Source organism: Zootermopsis nevadensis, unplaced genomic scaffold (genome assembly GCF_977971745.1).
Source record: "Zootermopsis nevadensis isolate Lab colony 2312 unplaced genomic scaffold, Znev_1.0 Znev_ptg000012l, whole genome shotgun sequence".
Taxonomy (NCBI): domain Eukaryota; kingdom Metazoa; phylum Arthropoda; class Insecta; order Blattodea; family Termopsidae; genus Zootermopsis; species Zootermopsis nevadensis.
In genome coordinates, this window is record NW_028259144.1 from 9063479 (window position 1) to 9083064 (window position 19586).

The 19586-nt window shown below is 41.9% G+C and overlaps 2 protein-coding genes and 1 pseudogene across 4 annotated transcripts in view; 1 reads left to right on the forward strand and 2 right to left on the reverse strand.

Annotated features, from left to right (window-relative positions):
- Positions 1-17795, reverse strand: part of LOC147873974 (uncharacterized) — a 36555-nt gene extending 18760 nt beyond the window's left edge. Inside the window, exons 1-2 of one of the 2 annotated variants that reach the window (XM_087347550.1) lie at positions 14977-17795; positions 1-13116 (exon numbers count right to left, since the gene is read on the reverse strand). The exon at positions 1-13116 is cut by the window's left edge and continues 18760 nt beyond it. In XM_087347550.1, coding sequence (XP_087203676.1) covers positions 12530-13116; positions 14977-15133 — 744 coding nt within the window. In that variant the 5' untranslated portion in view covers positions 15134-17795 and the 3' untranslated portion in view covers positions 1-12529. Of the gene's footprint in view, positions 13408-14976 lie in introns of both variants that reach the window. The other variant, XM_087347549.1, reaches the window with a different exon arrangement.
- Positions 1-19586, forward strand: part of Top3beta (DNA topoisomerase 3-beta) — a 120374-nt gene that overhangs the window by 29614 nt on the left and 71174 nt on the right. The window lies entirely within an intron of this gene.
- On the reverse strand, positions 17800-18765 carry LOC147873975 (uncharacterized; annotated as a pseudogene).

A 19586-nucleotide genomic window follows, 5' to 3' on the forward strand; every position in this document is an offset into this window, starting at 1 on the left:
TCTGCTGCTGGGTGTGAGGATTTCCGAGTCTTAGACCAGTGGGAGGGTGTGGGTATTGTTGGGTGCGTTCATGAGATGTGTGTGTGTCTCTCTGACCCATGTATTCTTCTTTTCCCTGCCTGAGTTGTTCTGTGTTATTCCCCTTAGTTGCTTTGGTCTTGGGGCCTAAGGACCTAGATTTTGGGCCGAGAGATGATTCGGCATGTGTGACGTCCTGCGCTACTACAGAGTGAGCGGGAGAGACTGGTCTGTCCGGAACCAGCGAATAGATGCCGGTTACAGAATTCGGAGGCTTGCTCGCTGTAGCCTGTGTTGACGTGTTGGACCGGACGCAGCAGGGACAGTTAGCACTGTGTTGCTGTATGATGTGCGGCTGTGTGAAATGATAGGTAGAATAAAGGTCCCGTGGTTGATGGAAGCTGTAGGGATGTGGTGGAGGCTGTGTTAGTTGCGAGCTGACAAAGTTCAGTGGCCTGCTCCAGGCATTTGCAGCACCCATAGGGGGGAAGTCACGGAACGTTTTGGGGGGCAGTCGCTGGGGTTGAGCTGAGACCCGCGCTCCAACAATTCTTTTTGAATTTTGCTGCGGAGGTCTGCTCTTCGTCTCCCTCTCCATGAGGTCACAGAAGAAGGGACATCCTCTGTACTTTGAGCCGTGCTCCCCGATCTTGCACAGGGCGCAGGTCGGCACAAAGTTTGGGAGGAATCTATTTTCACATTGCCACGAGCAATGTTCCTCCGCGCAGTGGGTACAGGCCGGAGGGGCCTGACAGTTTGCCGCCACGTGGTAAAACTGTTGGCACCATGCGCACTGAGGCGGCACGGTTCGCCCCTTATGAGGTTCCACAGTAATTTTTATAAAGCAGAGATGGGACAGCTGAGAGATCTTTTGGCTCTGGGGAATGTTGTCCAGTTCAACTATATGCTTTGGCAGAGGGGTTTTGTCTCTCCAAGCGGTCATTGGGATAATGCTTCCTTTCTCAGTCTGAAACTACAAATTAATGCTCCTATAGCCAAACGTCTCTCATGTTGGCTTCCACTTTTAACTGATGTCTCATTCAACATACTGTTTGCTTCTGTTGAAAGCTTGGATCTCCCTCGTCTCGTCTCTGGAGTAACGTTTGTGTTATTGAACCATCGGAGCTCTCGTGAAAACTAGCTCCTAATTTTAAATGGCGTGACAACATGCGTACTTTGTCACCTATCAATTCAAATAATGGTCTACATATCTGAAATTGTCCATTATCAATTTTTGTCCTGTCCTGGGTGTGATGCGAGGCTATGACGTCATTTACTAAACCCATGTGGTGTTACCAGCTGATCGGGGCAATGACCTGCCGGTCGCCGATATAATAAGCCATCTTTGTCAAGGTAATACTGACCTTTGTCAAAGTTATTTCTATACACATTCTGACGCAGTCTCCTATGCCACCCTCCTGCATCTGTCAGAGGCATTTGTAATGTTAAAATGCAAATATAAACATCCCTTTAAGTTTGTATCATTTATCGTATATACTGATGTCAGTGCCTTCCTCATTTGAGCCTCCGTAACGAATGTTTGGAACTCGGTTCTCTTCAGGTACTGCTGCACCATCCCTTAGGTTGGCATGGGTTCATGACCCCTACATAGATTGACGGTCGGTCTCCTACGTCATTCCTCCCTTTTCCCGCTAGTGCTCGGTTCTCACCATGATTGGTCTCGTGTGTAGATGATCGACTGGAGCTTGGGGGTTCAAACCTCCTCGATTCTGCTCCCCTTGCGACGTCGTGTATGGTCTGTAGGCTGGCGACATATATATCTGATTGAATGGATCATGGCAGAAATTTTGGTTTCTCCTGTAACCAAAGTTTCTCGCGTGGTGTCCGCCTTGTCTGTTCTTGTCGTACCGATTATGATAATTGCCTGAATTCCCATTATAGTTGGCCGTATTGCCGTTGCTATTCTGTGGTCCTGGGTTTGACCCCCGGTTTTGTTCTCCGTCTTCCACGACTTCGAACTTGTTCAGTGTTGCGTACCACACACGGGAAAACCATGCGAAGTACTGTGTGGGTTTGATAAGTTGGTCAAGCGAATTTGATGGTTGGTTATCGGTTGCCGAATGGAGTAATTGCTGCAGAAGAGTTGACTTGTACGAGAGATTTATTACTAATATAATAGTAGTAACAAGTACGACAGTGCTTAAGGCTGTAGCAGTGGCTGACTTCTGACTGGACGAAGTACTGTCGTCACGACTAAACTTGTTGCTGATCAGAGAGCGACTTGTGACACTCTTGCAGCAAGGGCATAGCCCGGGTACAATATGTGTACTCCGTACTCTTTGAAGATAAAAAGCTTCTAGAACATTTTATAATTTTTTTGAAGGTGTCCTCTGGCACTTGCCTCATTCTCGGACTCTGTTTTATTAATTATTTCGAAATAATACATTAGTGGGGCGACAGTGTCTAATGTCATAGTGTCTCTTGGTTTTTTTATTATTATTATTTTGCGTGACTGAAAATATATATCTTTACCTATGGGTCCTTGGCTCAGTACCCCTCCTATTGAGTTGGTGCTTGCATAGCAAGTAACTAGGAACTCCTACTCAAAATCAGGATAGCGTAACAAGGGCTCTTTGCTCAATAAACCCTTTAGAGTTTGAAATGCGTTTTCCTGCTCTGTTTCCCATACGTACGGGTCATTCTTGCCTGTGAATTTGTGTAGTGTTTTTGCGATTGCACTGAAGTTAGGAATCTCCTATAGTACCCGGCCAAACCTAAAAATGCCTTCAAGTGCTTAGTGGATTTGGGTGTTGGGAATTGCTGTATTGCCTGTACTTTCCTGACATCCGGCCTTGTCCCATCTGGTGTAGTAGTATGACCCAAATAGCATTCTGGAACCCGTTTGTAGGCGTGATAAGACTTCCCTCACTGGATTCGCCTGCCCTCTGTACCATTTTGTCTTGTTAAAGCGCACCAAATTCTAAGCAAGGACTTCGTCTGCTGCCGGTGCGTTCTTTGAATATGCCTAAGAGTAAGCAAATGGTTACTAAAGATTTGGGTCCAAAGACTCGATTAAATAGAAAGGTCCTTGGGTTTTCATCTGAAGATCCCTCATTCAAAATGACTTTCCCCCCCTTTTACATATTACAATGTCAGTTTCCTCTGAATTCAGAGGTCTGAAAATAAATAAACATTTATAAATCACACACATCTCTCAAGCTGTAAACAGGATAAAGCATGCAAATTCAAAATTCCTTATGATACATGCATTAGCAACACCTTTGCCTTTCCTCTGCACCGTTTCTCTTGTTAAAGCGCGCCAAATTCTAAGCAAGGACTTCGTCTGCTGTCGGTGCGTTCTGGAACCCGTTTGTAGGCGTGAGATTTCATTAACACATTCCGGAGAATATGCACAAAATTTCAAAAGTAGGTATCTTACCTTACTCTCACAAAGACATTCACGTCGATAACGGCCCCCGCCATCTTACATGCAATGAAGCCCTTACTCTCGAATTCACACGTCTCAGAAATAATCCGGGAACCAATGATATGATTGGTCTTCAGTGTACTTTTGTCTTACTTAGTACTTCCCTCTCAGGATATGCATTACTAAATGCTTCACAGACAAATTATTTTGATGTGTAGTAAGGTTCATGAGTGATCTGGTTATGAATACACCTTGTTCACATCTGCACAGCATTTGTGGCCTAGCAATAAGGGTGACCTTGACTTGAGTGTCATGGGGTCGGGTGGAAGATTCTTATTATATGGGGTGGACCTGCTTCTGTTTTCATTTTTGTACTTATTGTTGGGTTGCATTTTAAGTGGTATGCACTGTATATCCTGTTTCCAAAGTGTCTGAAATAACTCGGTTACAAAACATTTATAGTACCATAAGATAGCTTGAAATTGTATTTGATATTAAAAATATACCTAATAATGCTTGTGTGTGTGTAATACCTGTGTCCCATTGTAATAAGTGAACATGTCTAAATGCCATAGTACGAATACAAATATACCAACATGTATAGCTGGGATGTAACAAAGAGCTTGTATTAGCCTCTGAGCCACTTGCCCCACTGAAACATTCTAACTCCCCGTACAGCATTTCAATTTCTGTTTCTGACTCACTGTTCTGCTTGTCTCCGATTCAGCTGCTTTCCGTGCATTTTGTGACGAAGTGACTGACCTGGATGTAGTACAGCCGATACGATAAGTCCCGCAGCTGTGATGCCGTGGTCCGTGCACGTTGTTTCTATTAGTTCTCCGGTGCCGATGAATTGGTGTGCTCCCCCTGCGACGTCGTGTGTGGTGTGTGACTGTGTTATCGCGTGGTCTGTAGGCTGGCGACGCACATCTATGATTGAATCAATCATTTCGTCTTCCATGGCAGAAATTTTGGTTTCTCTTGTAGCCAAAGTTCCTCACGTGGTGTCTGCCGTATCTGTCCTTGTCGTACCGATTGTGATAATTGCCTGAATTCCCATTATAGTTGGCCGTATTGCCGTTGCTATTCTGTGGTCCTGGGTTTGACACCTGGTTCTGTTCTCCGTCTTTTATGACTTATCTTGTTCAGGAAAATCAAGGCTTCTTGAATGGTGCTTACATAAGCGGATAATGTAGTTACTTTGGTCTGAGATGGCGTCTATAAAATCTAACTCGGATAAGCGCGGTGACAAATGCACCGTCAACACTGAATATGTCAAGCCCCCGATTGACATATTCATGTGTTTTTGACAAGTTAATATCACTCCTAGTCGCAGTGCATAACACTGGTATATTTTCATCCATTCTGCATCCATAAATACTCCCTGGTGTGACGCGAACTGATTGTGGTGATGCGAGGCTATGACGTCATTTACTGACCCATGCGGTATTACCAGCTGATCGGGGCAATGACCTGCCGGTCGCCGTTATAGTAAGCCATCTTTGTCAAGGTAATACTGACCTTTGTCAAAGTTATTTCTACATACATTCTGACGAAAACTGTCGCTTTGCTGCTGAAATGTCTTGCGATTTCAGTTGCTTGTTCAACCATGTATGTTGATCATCGAACAAGTCTTCTAGTTGGGATAGTCGTTGGTTCGGAGCGGAGCGAAGTCCGGCTCAAGGAGAGTTAGATGTGTCCTTTCAACTTCCAAAAAACAATTCCAATTGAAGAAGAATTTATTGAAAAGATGTTAATGTAGTGCCCAGTGGCACTTACGAGAATGTCCTGTCGAGAGCGATCCGAAGATACAAAAAGGATCCTCTATTACTCCCAACATGAGTATTTATAATGCTCGTCTTAGGCGTTGGTCAAAGGAGTGGGGGCTGTAACAGTATGCACATGGTGGTGACACATGAGAGTTGCACAAAGACAGTTCGTATTACTTGGTGACAACTCCAAGCAAGTGTGCACTTTTTGTGTCGTGTGTGCACTTTTGTTCCCCTCGATTAGTCATAACCTAAGAATCGAGGCACACAGTGTTATCATACTATAAAATTTACACTTTTAATTATACTTTCTTATGTCTCTTATTACAATTTCTTTGTTAACTAGTCTATAAAGAGAGACTGAATGACCGTTGTGCATTAACATACCAAAGCAATGAAATTGCCATTCAAATCTTTTGTAATCATTATCTTACTAAAAACATAAATTAACCAAAAAAAGTTACTGATTGTTGTCAAGTGCATAGTTAACCTGCAAAAGACATTAGTAGGAAGACTATCAACATCAAATTATTTTCAACATGCCTGGTTATCGCATGCGGAGGATGGAGCGTCCGCTCGACCATGTAATGGGCCTATTTCTACGCGGTGGGAGTTTCTTTCCTGGACAATGCCTTCTTCTTTTTTGCCGACGACTGTTACAAATCCATCGCCGGAAGCAGTAGGAGCAGCAACATCAATATTCTTCCCGGCCGTAGACTTGACAGGAACGGTGCTGATGTCAGGAACACTAGCAGACACGGAATGTTGAACAGGCAAACAGGCGGCAGCCACTTCACTGTAGGACTTTGCTGCTGGGGGCAATGACCTAACAAATGTAGACGGCCCAGGAGTTATATCTGATGGCACCTTTAGGTCCATAATCTGCCTTCTCATATCCAAATTTTCACTTTTAAGTAGAGTGACCTCCTCAGAGAGATTACGCACCATGTCTACAAGAATCTGTAGCATATCAGTGGTGGTCTGCCTGTTAAATTGGACCGTCTCAAGTTGAACACTGAGTGTATCAATATTATTAATATCTGGGCAAGGTAGTACAGGCTGCCTCTCAGGAGAAATGATCTTCTTCGTTGAGTCAGACAGCAACACGGGCCGTTGTTTAACACCTTTATTTTAGGAATTTTTCCCAAATTCTGTCTTGGTGTCCTGGTTATCTTACACAGGTATCTTGCTCTAACAAGGTAGTGATCTGTATCTCCGTCAGCCACTCTAAATGACCTCACATCTTGTATTCCCGAAGCTCTTCTCTTATCTATTAATACATGATCTATTTGATTAAACACTTGGCCATTTGGTGACCTCCATGTCTGCTTATGTATGTTCTTATGTGCGAACTGAGTTGATCTTACTACCATATTCTTAATTATCAGTCTTCTCCCATTATCATTGGAGATATCATGTAAGCTGTTCCTCCCAATGATGCTTCTAAATTCCTCTTCCTTTCCTATCTTGGCGTTAAAGTCGCCTAAAATTATTTTAACATCACTGGATGGTAAAGCATCTAACACCCTTTCCAGTTTATGGTAGAATTTGTCTTTCTCGTTCGACTCTGTCTCTTCTGTTGGAGCATATATGTTAATCATTGCTACATTGTAGAATTTCATCTTAAGTCTCATCACACACATTCTCTCATTGATGGCTTGATAATCTAAAATGTTATTCTTAAATCTTGGTCCTATGATAAATGCTACTCCATATTCATGTCTACCTTCATTCTTCCCACTATATAGCACACTGTGCTTCTTCATATCACTAATTCCACTCCCATGCCACCTGGTTTCTTGGACAGCTGTTACTGATACATTATATTTTTGAATTTGTAAGATAACTGATAGTAGGGCTCCAGTTTTATAACGGGTTCTGACATTCCATGTGCCAAATTCGAAAACCATATTCCGTCGCCAAGGTCGTTGCCGTACATTCTTTTTCCCATTCATCCGAGGCTTCGATAGAGGCTTCTCAACATATATCATTTTTACAGATGTAGGGGTGTCGGCCCTACGATCCAACCCCCAACCTGGAGGACCAGGGTATTTCTCTTAGTCTGGTCCCTACCCTTGACCTGTCCGGCTTGGGAGGCCCTACCGATAGCAAAGCTACCGCCGGCATAGCTCTCGGGATTATCGGGACACACAAGCCCACCCACCATGCCAAAGTGGAAATACCAGCGGGGGAGTTGTCACCTATCAATCCAAATAATGGTCTACACATCTGAAATTGTCCATTATCAATTTCTGTCCTGTCCTGTCCTGGGTGTGACGCGAACTGACTGCTGTGATGCGAGGCAATGACGTCATTTACTAAACCCATGTGGTATTACCAGCTGATCGGGGCAATGACCTGCCGGTCGCCGATATAGTAAGCCATCTTTGTCAAGGTAATACTGACCTTTGTTAAAGTTATTTCTACACACATTCTGACGAAAACTGTCGCCTTTTCCATATGTTTACCGACTCGAGGGGTCGTTTTCCAGGATCGCGATGTTAACCTTAGTTTCAGGCAATCTGTTAACGTGTTCATGGTAGGCCATGAACTTACTCGGAAACCTTCTCTTAATGTGTTCCAATCAATGCTAGAAAAAAATGCATGTTTCAGTAGCTGCTCATGACCAAGGCGTGAAGTAGCATCATCCAAGAGACCTCTAACCAAGTCACAATATGACTGTGAGGTAGTGTTTGTAGGCGTGAGAAAGACTTCCTTCATTGGCTTCGCCTGCCCTCTGCTCCATTTTCTCTTGTTTAAGTGCTCCAAGTCCTAAGCAATTACTTGCTCTGCTGCTGGTGTATTCTCTGCCCGTGCCTTATTACAAATTAGGTTGCTATGGTAACTATTTTTACCAGACAGGGGCGTAGTGACAGGAGGCTGGTGACTGTTCCAAAATGAGGAGTGGGCATCTCTGACCAGTGTTATTTTTGTGTATTTCTTGTGTTTCCAACGCGCCTCAAAATTTTTTTTCTTCTTCTGGATCTCGTAACTAAGTGTAAAGTGAAGTTTTTGAAAGAAGGTATTCCCAAATTGAGCTAATAAGAGTAACAAGTTATATATTATGACGGTTCATACAGAAGTACTTGGGTTAACTTACCTTGCTTATAATGATTTGCGTCACTGTTGCTTTAATTTATTCAGTGAGGCTCTGGCCACATGCTCCAATGTAGCTGAGCACAAAGCCTATATTGCACGGCGCTGCCAGTTTAGTTCATTGCAAGACGCTAACTAGTTAAGTAGTATTTCAGCTGTACGAAGTGAAATTAATTACAAATTGTCGATGTTTGTCTTGCCCTGTGGACCAAAGTTTCGGAGGAACATAATGCCTCACCCAACCCTGAAGATGGTTGCAGTATGTTCCTGCGATACGTTGGTATCAACGCGGAATTCCATACGGCGTTATAATCCAGAGGATCAACATAGACACCTTCACAGCCGTGAGAACCTCAAATATCATACATAGTTGCTGATTTATGGTTGTTAGTTTTATTTATGTGTTTTAAAATCCGTTTGAGGTTGTCACATAAAGACTAAACAGCTGTGCGCGATGCTTGTAACCGCTAACCAATTCTGAACGATTTCGCCGGTGTTCCTGAGACACGTTAAAATGCCATGTCATGTGAGGTCACATATTGTAATTTTTTGTATCCATTGATTCCAGCGTAACGATTGCATGAAAGCAGTAGTGGTATTCAATCCAAGAAATTCAGTGTGGTAATAAACATCTCGAGATAAAACAATTTCTGTTAAATGTTAATTTATATGACGATATTTTGTGAACGAATATTTTGAAAAGCGTGAGGTTATGTTTCAATGTGTCTGTTGTTCAGATCTTTAACGTTTTAAAACAGTGGTAACTGTATGTACCATCCATTTTGACGTTTAGTAACTCACTATTTTGTTTACATTCTGTGTACAGAATATGGAATCATTTTTCATTTCAGAATAAAGAATTATTGTACTACAATCAGTATTAAATCCGCTGATGTGTGTTTCCTTGGAGATATGCATGGAAGAGTGGGTTCTTGAAAGTGAGGGAAATAAAAATTTAACAAGTAATTTATTTGTAATGATTCATATTTCCACAATTAAACTGATTACAGCTATTACAGGGTGGCGCACGAGATGTTGAACTATTTATATTTAGGTTTAATTCAATATTACACCACATAAGTTTACAAACTACATAAACTTTGAAACACAAAAGCATGGAGATTTGGTATTAACGGAGAACATGTTCAATGTGGCCACCGTTTTGTCGCACTAGCTCTTCAAGACGAACGTTCATATTCTGCACTACTCGTCGACACAGATATTCATCGATTGTGCTGCAGACTTGCATGATACGGGCTCTGAGTTCCGCCAGACTTTCAGGATGCTGATGGAAGACTTGTTATTTTAAGAATCCCCAAAGAAAATAATAGCAGGGATTGATGTCGGGGCTGTGAGGTGGCCAAATTCGGCCACACTGATGGCGCTGAGGAAAGCGGTGGGACAGTATTCTTTCGCCGAACGTTGTATGCTTTGGTTCTAACACTGTTCCGTTATTTTCAAACAGCTGAAACAATCTATAGATTGTGTTCTTAGCGGGAGCCCACCTTGTGCCGAAATGTTTACGAAAACGTCTCTGTGTAACAATCACACTCTTCGTTTCTGCGTACAAAAGCACCAATTTCGTTCTTTGTTCAAGAGTAAGCCGCCCGTTGTCAGCCATCTTAACCAACTGATCAGTGCTGAACCCTAGAGGACTTTCCATAAATCACTGCATCTATGCGCGAAGTTTGAAATATCTCGTTATAATAGTACGACCAAAAAATGAAAAACAAATGGTTAAACATCTCGTGCGCCACTCTGTATTTACACGGTTCTGAATAGAAGCTGATTAAATATTTTCCATTCGTGTTTAGCTCCTGTGTGCCACTAAGGGTAATCGGTCAGACTGTTAGGTAATAGACTTAATGGAAAGAAGAGTGTTTGCATACCTGATTGGCCATGCCACAAGACATTTGTTTCTGCGATGATAATCAGAGATATCATATTGCATTACAGTAATATTTTTTTTGTTGGTTACACGGTCAATCCAGGAAATTCTGAGAATATGTCGGTACAACCACATTTCGAAGGCTTCCAACTTTTTTAAAGAAGCTTAGGTCAACGTCCACGATTCAGCGCCGTATAAAAGCACATCTGAGTAGTCTTAACTTGGTGTTTAAGTTTAAGGCTCTACTCCTGAACATTGATCCCATTTTGATGAAAGTGGCTCTGGCTTTTACGATACGGCACTCTATTTCCAAGGAGTGATCCCACTGGTGATTAATTGTGCTGACCAAGTATGTATATTTCGATACCCTTTCTATTCCTTTATTATTAACTACCAGCTGACTGGTAAATACAGCATTCTTACTGGTGACCATGAGCTTTGTTTTTTGATGTTAAGATCTAAGCCGTGGTTGGTACTGGCCTTCACAATACGATCCATCAATTCTTGGAGACCTTCCAGAGAGTCGGCGAACACTACAGTGTCGTCCGCGTAGCGATTTTTATTTAATCGTTCTCCAATCACAAGCACTCCAGCGTTTATATTTTCCAATGCTGCTTCGAATGTGTTCCGAAGAGGGATTGAATAGAATTGGAGATAGATTGCATCCCTGCCGAACATATGTAATATCCATAAGAATAATTCCCAATATCGGCTTCGAAAATAACATTATTAATTGCATGCTTCACTTGTGCTAAGGTGCTTGGGTCGTATTTTCTTAGCTCGTTGGCGATATGTAAAATAAGGGTTTGTCGGTGAGGTTACACCGGACTTGAGGATATCAAACGCTTCCAGTAGCATTGTTTGATTTTCTTCTTTAGCTGCGGCGCTGGCAGACTTGGGATCTGTGCGGGCCCTTTTACGTCGAGGCGCTGCTGGTGTTCTAGAAGATGTTATTCCTTCAACAGCAACAGCGGTCGGTCCCGATCTTCTACTTTTCTGAGTACGAGACCCAGCTGCTGGGTGTGTCCTCTTGATGTTCACACCCTAAATACCAGGGTCTATTATCCTGACCTTGTTAGGATTGGTGGTTTCGGTTGTTGAAACTAGGTCCTTGGTTCGATGGTGCTGAAGCGTACTTTGACGACGATTGGCTGTAATCTAACGTCTCCACTTTGTCCGGTATGTTTCTCGGTTGCTTAACGGGGTAGTAGATTACTGCCAACCAATCTTTCAACAAAATGGCTTCTTCCAACTCCATATAGGTAAAGCGCTTTTTTTAAACTGGTCTTTGAGTTTCTTATTCCACCATAAAGAAACCTCCATAGGCCAGCCCGCCCAGCATCGTTCCAACGGACGAAATACTTTTGAATCAATAACCGTACGCATTCTACATTCATTATGAAATTCCTGAAGGAACTTGGCTTTCTGCAAGTGTTCAGCCACAAACGGGTCGGTGTAGCTAAAAGACACTGTCTTTCTAGCCCAAAACCACAACCGGTAATAGAACGAAAGTTTATCAACTGAACAATTCCTTATCATCATACTTCAACCAATTGCGTTCCGACCTACAAGGTTCCACATTGATCGTGGTTTAAAAAATCCTAATTGCGCCGTACACTACTGCAATCAGTAGGTTCATAAAACTTAATATAAGCATGAAGATGATAATTACTTGTTAACTTATGCTTCTCTATTACTACGCAATACGTTTCGACACCTTCGAAGTACGAAAGAAAGTCTTCCATAACTGAAGGATAATCTTCAACTGGAGACAAAGTCACGCAGAAACTCCTACCTCGCTTACTACCCGTACAAGTCTGAACCTGATAACGGACTTAGAAAAATTTTCACTACTCCTATCCCGTACGCACGTCTTACCCGGTGTCCTACGTGAGCGATTAAATGCGAGCGGTGCGAGTTACGTGGGTGAAGCGGAATTATCAAACTGGCTGTTTGTGCGGCGCTGTCCTAGGTTACAGCGAATCAGTCAAGAGAGTAAAGCGGCCGGATTCCGAGATCAAATATTTTGATATTTTCGCGCGAATCGCAGCGCTGGCCAGGAAGGCGCATGCGCAGGAAAGCTGTGACTGTGCAGTACAGGGAAGGCTCTTGCCTAGGAAAGTTGTGTGCGCTGCATCTGATGACAATGGCAGAAACGTTAGCGGAAGTTATAATTAGTGAAGTGAAAAGCAGACGCATTTTTTGGGACATGAAACACAACAGTTATCATAATCGGATGCTTGTGGACAGGGAATGAAGCAAGATCGCAGAAAATGTACGAGAAACAAGTGAGTATTTTTTCAATTTTTTTTTTAAAAAACTGATTACAATAGAAATAATAAGTTCATAACGTGAAGTGGTGAAGGCGAATTATGTTCGCTTCAAAGGGTGGAGCTTGAAAAACCTGCAAAATTCGTGCCTTGTAAGAGCAGCCCTTCGTGACGACGCATTGTTCCTCTTTGATATTGTCATATATGCCCTTGGATCTGCTCTCACAGCTGAAAATCTTTGCACATCAATTTCAGTGATGCTTTCAAAATCTTTAATAATATTGTGTAGTAATGTTACAGCTTTTACAATCTGTACAGCATTCTGTACGCTAGTTTCAATTGCCTTTCCTAATATACGAAATTTTGTGACAATACTTCCGAAAGAACATTCCACTACCATCCTAGTTCGCGACAGTCTGTAATTAAACTCCTCATTTTCTCCTCCTTCTTGCAATTGACCTCGTGGGAAAGGTCTCATGAGGTACTCTGTGAGAGGAAAGGCCTCATCGCCAAGGAAAACAAATGGTGCCTTGATTGTTGAACCTGGCAAGCATTTTTCTTCTGGTAACTTTATTCTTCCTGATGCAAGTGCTCGACGTAGAGGGCAGTTGTCAAAAACCCCAGCATCACTGTCTTTTCCAAAAGAGCCAACATCCACAGTGATGAACTTGTAATTCGCATCTGTGACTGCAAGTAAGCAGATGGAATAATAATTTTTGTAACAGTAATACATGGAACCGGAATTTGATGGGCGTTTTATTCTTATGTGTTTACCATCAATACACCCAACACAATTGGGAAATTGCCACGTGTTCCAAAAGCCTTCTGCAACTTTTTCTAAATGTGCAACTGTTGGTTCTGGCATGTGCTCTTTCTGTAACGTTTTCCAAATAGCTTTGCATACTTGCACAACTATTACTTTTCGAAATTCTGAATGAATAAGCAAGTTGCCTGAACTGTATCCCTGTAGCCAAGTACCTACAATCAAGAAAATTATTTGTAAATTCTTTTCTCTGTCTTTTCATATGCAGAGGAGGTAGTCAAGGCCAAATGGAAAAACTTGCGAGACACTTTCCGCAGAGAGTTCAAAAAGGTACCGAAAAGCCGCTCTGGGGATGGTGCAGAACAGGCCCCGCGCTACCTAGGGACTTGGCCTCACTTCGATGCTATGTTGTTTCTGCGATCTGTCATTACACCAAGACCGACCGAAGGCAATGTTGAGGATCCCCATTTTTCCAACATATTTGCCACAGGTGCTCAATTTCAAGAGGAAGCTGATGCCTACGAAAGCGACAGTGAATCTGCCCAGGCCTCAAGTTGCGAAAGAAATGAAACGTTTGATAACCGAAATTCAAGAGGAATGCTGTCAAAGAAGCTTCAGAATTCCTTTACCGATGTTGCTGGGCCAATTAATGCAACTTTCTCTCCTCGATCGAAAAAACGTAAAGGGCAGCCCACCACGACTTCTGCAAATTTTGAGAAGGAATTGTTAGATATCGAGTCTAAGAAACTGTCGTTGCTACGAGGGAAGTTTGGTAAAGATGATGAGGACATGAACTTCTTCAAATCTCTTATGCCTCACGTCAAGCAACTTCCTTTTATTAATAAGCTGAACTTTCGGAGCCAAGTCCAAAATATATTGGTCCATGAGCTGTCTACGATAGAGAGCAATCAGCATCCTCAAGCTACTCCATGTCAGCGAAGTCCTTCTTCTGCCTCGTCGTCACCTTTTATGCTCTCACCAGCAGTTCCCTAGTCCTGCAACTTTGTTTTTCTCTAATTCATTAACCCTTTGCGGCCCACTTTAAATACCACTACGGCTTTCTACTGGTCTATTTAAATGCCACTAAGCTGTTATTATAAACTGGTTTTATTTTATTTTATAACTTTTCTAAAACGTAAGAGACTTCGCTAAATATGGTGAAAATATGTTCTGAGTTCTTGGTTGAATACTGACCGTGTGAAATATTTTTCACGGACTGTACCACTGTCTGTAGTGAGATGCATGCAGATATACGATGCATAAGCATTGGATTTCATATTCTCAGAGCTGTGCTTCCATTCCCCAAATTGTTTTCGAAAGGTCAGGACCAAATTCAACACCAGGAAAGTGAAACAGAATGCGAAGTGTAAACGATGAAGTCACTACACACAAAGAATACTTGATAAGAAGTGGGAACTATAACTACATCCAAGTCACGTTGATACTGTTGCCAAGTGCGTTTGCTTATTGCACAATATCGTAATCGATACAGAAGGAATAAGTGAGTCTGTATTATCAGATACCAACGCAACCCATGAAAACAATGATAGTGACCAGGCGAACTCTACAAGACGTTTCAATCGGTCATCACGGAGAGCTTGTGAAATTCGCGATGCATTTAAACAATATTTTCTTGTCACAAATGTACCTTAAAACGTTGTTGGTTACGTTAATTATTTCAGAAATGACAATTCAATTGTTAACACACTGCATGATGGTTGAATTAATAATTAATTATGTGTGATGGTTGTATATCTGTGTATGTTAATAATTTCAGTACTTACTTGTAGTTTCCAATGAAGTGGCGATCTCAATCCACAGCTTCCGAGCTACATCTCTATTATGATACTGACCACTTCGCGGATCCCACAAACTTCTTCTTTCCTGCACCAAACTTATCAATTTTTCACAGTCCATCTTTATATCTCTTACATGAATCATACATCGGCCGAAAAAAACAAACTGATTTGAATTCGCCCGACCGTCCGACGTTTGCTATAATCGGCCGATGAGATCGGTTGCACTGAGACCACGCACGTGCCTTCCAACAGGTTTGAAAAGATCGGGCGAGTTCGGCCGAATCGACCGATGTTCGTGCCGTCACAGTGGCACCGATATCGGTCGTCAGACGTTGGCAAGTCTCTTTAGGGCGTGGCCAGATAAATTAAACACTAGTCGTTATCTAATCTCGGCCACAGCTGTGGATTACTAGAATTTTCTGCTCTTGCTATCTTATCAGGAAGTGATGAAATACAAGCTTGACTGTAATGACTATTATCACTAAAGCGACCAGGCCCACCAACTTTACGAACACCATCCAAATCCTCAACCTTCAGATTCTCAACGATATAATAAGTTCTTTCACTCCTCCACTGAAATCCGTGAGTTAAATCACTCCAATACTGAAACAAATAACGAATATTTCGTTCTTTATCTTCATTCATATGATTTATCTGCCATAAAGCTGCTATTAACATATGCATCACACCCGTTGCCAAAACAGAACGCTGCTATCACACACCTATCATTATTTTGCAAATAACTACAAAACAAAAGACGCCAGTACTGGAAATGTCCAATTGCATCCTTGAAATAACGGAAAGGCGCCCAATTCCTGACATCCACTGGCAGTCCTTGTGACATCTAAGTAACAAAGGTATTGCGAGGTAATTTTTTTAGGATCCCTATATTCACAATTAACAAACGGTATTCATTGAATGTTTTATTGGCAAATGTGTAATAAGCTACAATTGACACCTTGTAAGGTAATACAATTTCCATATAATACCTTTCATCAGTATTAGCGGGCAAGTTGGAACCAAACAAAGGACCAATATACACTCGCTTACACAAAGCAGACAAACTAGGACTCATCTCTTTCACACGATCAATCATTACATCATTATTAACAAGTTTATGAAAATCATACTTCTTACACTTAGGATAAAACTTAACTCTACGCCGAAGACAAAGAGCGTCTTTGGAATGCCCAATATGGAAGAGTACAGTAATGTAACTCACCATTTTTGATATAATTTTCAACGACAAACACCCGATGCTCGCGGGTCCACGGTGCCTTGGCTACTTAAACTGCATCATCTAAGCTGTCTACTAGCAAGGGGCGGAAATCCCCCACCCTCCTCCTTGCCGAGTACTAGCCATTCGAAAAACATGCGTTTCTTCTGCCGCACCCAGCATAAAACTGTTTAGGGAGAACGCATTATGGACTGGCTTCTCGTGTGTGTCACACCTTCCGTCCATTTGATTCTACACGAGGTCCGCTGGGTGGATTCAGACAAAATTTTATTTAAAGGCCATGTTACTGTGTAAACTGACCAGCGATATCCGAACGAAATTCCAGTTGGTGGAGTCTGCATTGAGAATTCTTATTCCTCACTGTTCTATACACTTAAAATGGTCAACTTGCCTCTTTAGTGCTTTAGAGTAGTAGGTGGCAAGCATGCTGCCTCTGCGCAATTTCTATTCGACCCTGATTCGACTGTCAGAGGCATCTGGCAGAAGCAGGAAGACATTGGTGAGGAATGTGTCCACTGAACTTTGCTTACCAGGCATCTCTTTCATTTTCGTAAGAATCATTTGCATGGTGTAAATCTACGACATGTGACCGACGGTCTTTTATCTCCCCGAAGAAGGATTTTCATTACTCCATGGGCTTCTACCGGGTTTGAACCCGCTAACCTTGGAAAGCTCACTACCACTACACCACCGAGGAGAATTTTCAGACGAATTTAATTTTATTCCCTGTCGGTCCATTACAACCCTCCTATTTTAAATGAAACTAAAAGAGAACTTTATACCGAGTGTCCCAGGAGGAAAGGTCAATATTCTGGGAGGTCCACCATATCGCAAGAAAGGACCATCGTCCTTTTGCTGTCGGGCAGGGGAGCCGAGTGTAGATTTTGAAGTCGTAACGGAGTAATGTTCTAAAAACACTGCGCATTCGTCGTGACGTGGTCTGACAGAAGTTCCATTCCATCCCTGACTTCGCCAGATGTGTTCGATGGTGTAGGAGAATCATATTTCAACCTTCTACGGCCTGTACTTTGTTTCTTTCTTGTTAATTTAGATTGCCGTGACCTCACAGTCACTCCTTGTTTCGTCTTATGTTTTGACATTTTCTTATTTTTTAAAGCTGCTTCGTTTTTTCTTTTACGTTCATGTACATCTTTCTTTCTGAGTATTGATGTACTCGGGATCATTAACGTTTGTCGCACTCTGCTTCCATTTTGCTTTTGAAGGTTCTAAACTGTGAGGAATAGGTGAAATTTGTTTTAAAACTTTTGTTGGTGTCGCCTTAGCTTGCGTAGATGTTGACGGCTGACAATTGGGTAAAACGTCTGAGGAGGGATGCAAATTTACCATAGAGGGAACCGTTGATGTGGTAGGTGTGCTTTCAGGAGAGACAGGAATTTGGGCAGATGTGGTTGTTGGAACGGATGGAAGACGGAGTTGTGACTGAAGGTGTGCTAGGAATATGAGGTGGTTCAGTGTTTCCTTGTTTTTTGGGCATCTACTTCAAAGGATTGTAATTCTTCCTGTACATTGTCGAGCCGTGACCAACTTTCCACAAGCATCTTTGAAATAGGTTATATATATACAACCCGATTCAAAGGCTGTAGATAATGGGTTGTGTGACTTGGCAAGCAAAGGGTGATAACATCATTATCTGCGGCGACTTGCAGAATGTCTGGGCTGTTCATATGAGAACTATGGCCATATGTATCAGGAAATTTTTACCTGGCGGTTTTCGTGGGGATGAAATGTTGAATCATCCAATCCGTAAATAATTTACTGCTGATATAAGCGCTCTCTCTCCTCATCTTCATTACTGAACCTGGTGGTGCGCCTCTCTCATATTGAGGTTTTGCGTAAACGCCTTTTAAAATACAATAAGGGGGTAAAAATTGCCCTCCCCCTCATTGCAACAAGCCAGAATAGTGATTGTCTCTCCTTTTTCGGCGCTGGTGACTACATGGACATCCTAACTGCCTTTCGCTGCAGTTACTTTACCGGGTTCGTTATTCAATTGTAGCTCAATCTCGTCGCAGTTACAGATGCAGCCTGGTTTCCGCAGATCATTTTCGGTCAAAATAGATGTCATAAGACTGAAATAATTCGTAACTTTCTCACGATTCATGCCTTCTGTTCTTGCTCGACTGATTCCTTGCGATTTACTGACACTTATATCACGATTTCTCCGCATAAACGATACGAACCAAACTTTCCCGGCCATCTTCTGTTCGGTATTGTTAGTTTTTCTGCTAAAGAGTATGCCATAATTCTTATATCGCGTTGTGTTGGCGCGAACCCAACTGCCTGAAGTTTTTTTATGTGATAGGCTAATTTATTTTCCGTATCGACACCTATTTGCGAATCTGGACCCAAAGCATGCTTTTCAAAAACATTTCTCTTTAGCCTATTTCTCAAGGTGCATTCAGGAATATTGAATTGTCTACTTGCATCGCGTATGGTGAAAGAGTCATTTTTATAGCGTCGCAAATCCTCTGACCAATACCTTTTATTCGACTTTCTCACATAAACGTTTGGCATTCTGACCTATAAGGAGAAATACCAAAAATAATTAGTAATACTCTGCACTAGAAAAACAGCTTCGAAAACAAACTAGGTATTGAATGTTTCATTTTATGCAATTTTATTCAGCAACTTAGGTAAAATACAGATAAACACAGTAGATAAGATGAAAACACAAAGAACATACTTCATTTTTGTTTGATTTTGCAATTAATTGAGTGAACAAGTTTATTTTAATCTCTCCTCCCATTGAAACAAATGAAAATCCAGCGCAAACTATCCTCACTGGGTAGGAAAGATTGCGCACCCACGTGGTCGGTATGAAAATTTCCACAGTGACTCGCAACGGCATGAAACACTAGTCTCAACAAAGAACTAACTTAGAAATTACTTTATTTGCAGTAATTTAGAGGTGAAACATTTCTTATGAAAATATACGAAACATTCCTGAAATTTCAAGCACTTGCCTTCTACAGAACAAGCAGAAAATTGGCAATAAAACACAGAGAACCGCATGCATCGACACGTAAATTCAACTGAAGCCTCTACGAGTGGAGTGATTACTGCTCCTCACGTTGCTGCGCGCGCATTTTACCCCTTCCACCTGAATGTAGACATGCGCAAACTCTTCTACCGCGCAATCTCTCCTAGCTTTAACTTTTTGCTGCCCCAGATGTATTTTAAATTTATGAAAAAGAATATATCTGCCAAAATATAATTTTCTTCATTTCTCATTTATAATTTTATTTTCTCTGGACACTGTGTGTGTGTGTGTGTGTTCACATCTAATAAAATTATACAAGAGTTTGCTACTTGAGGACTGTTGTTGTACTGATAAGCT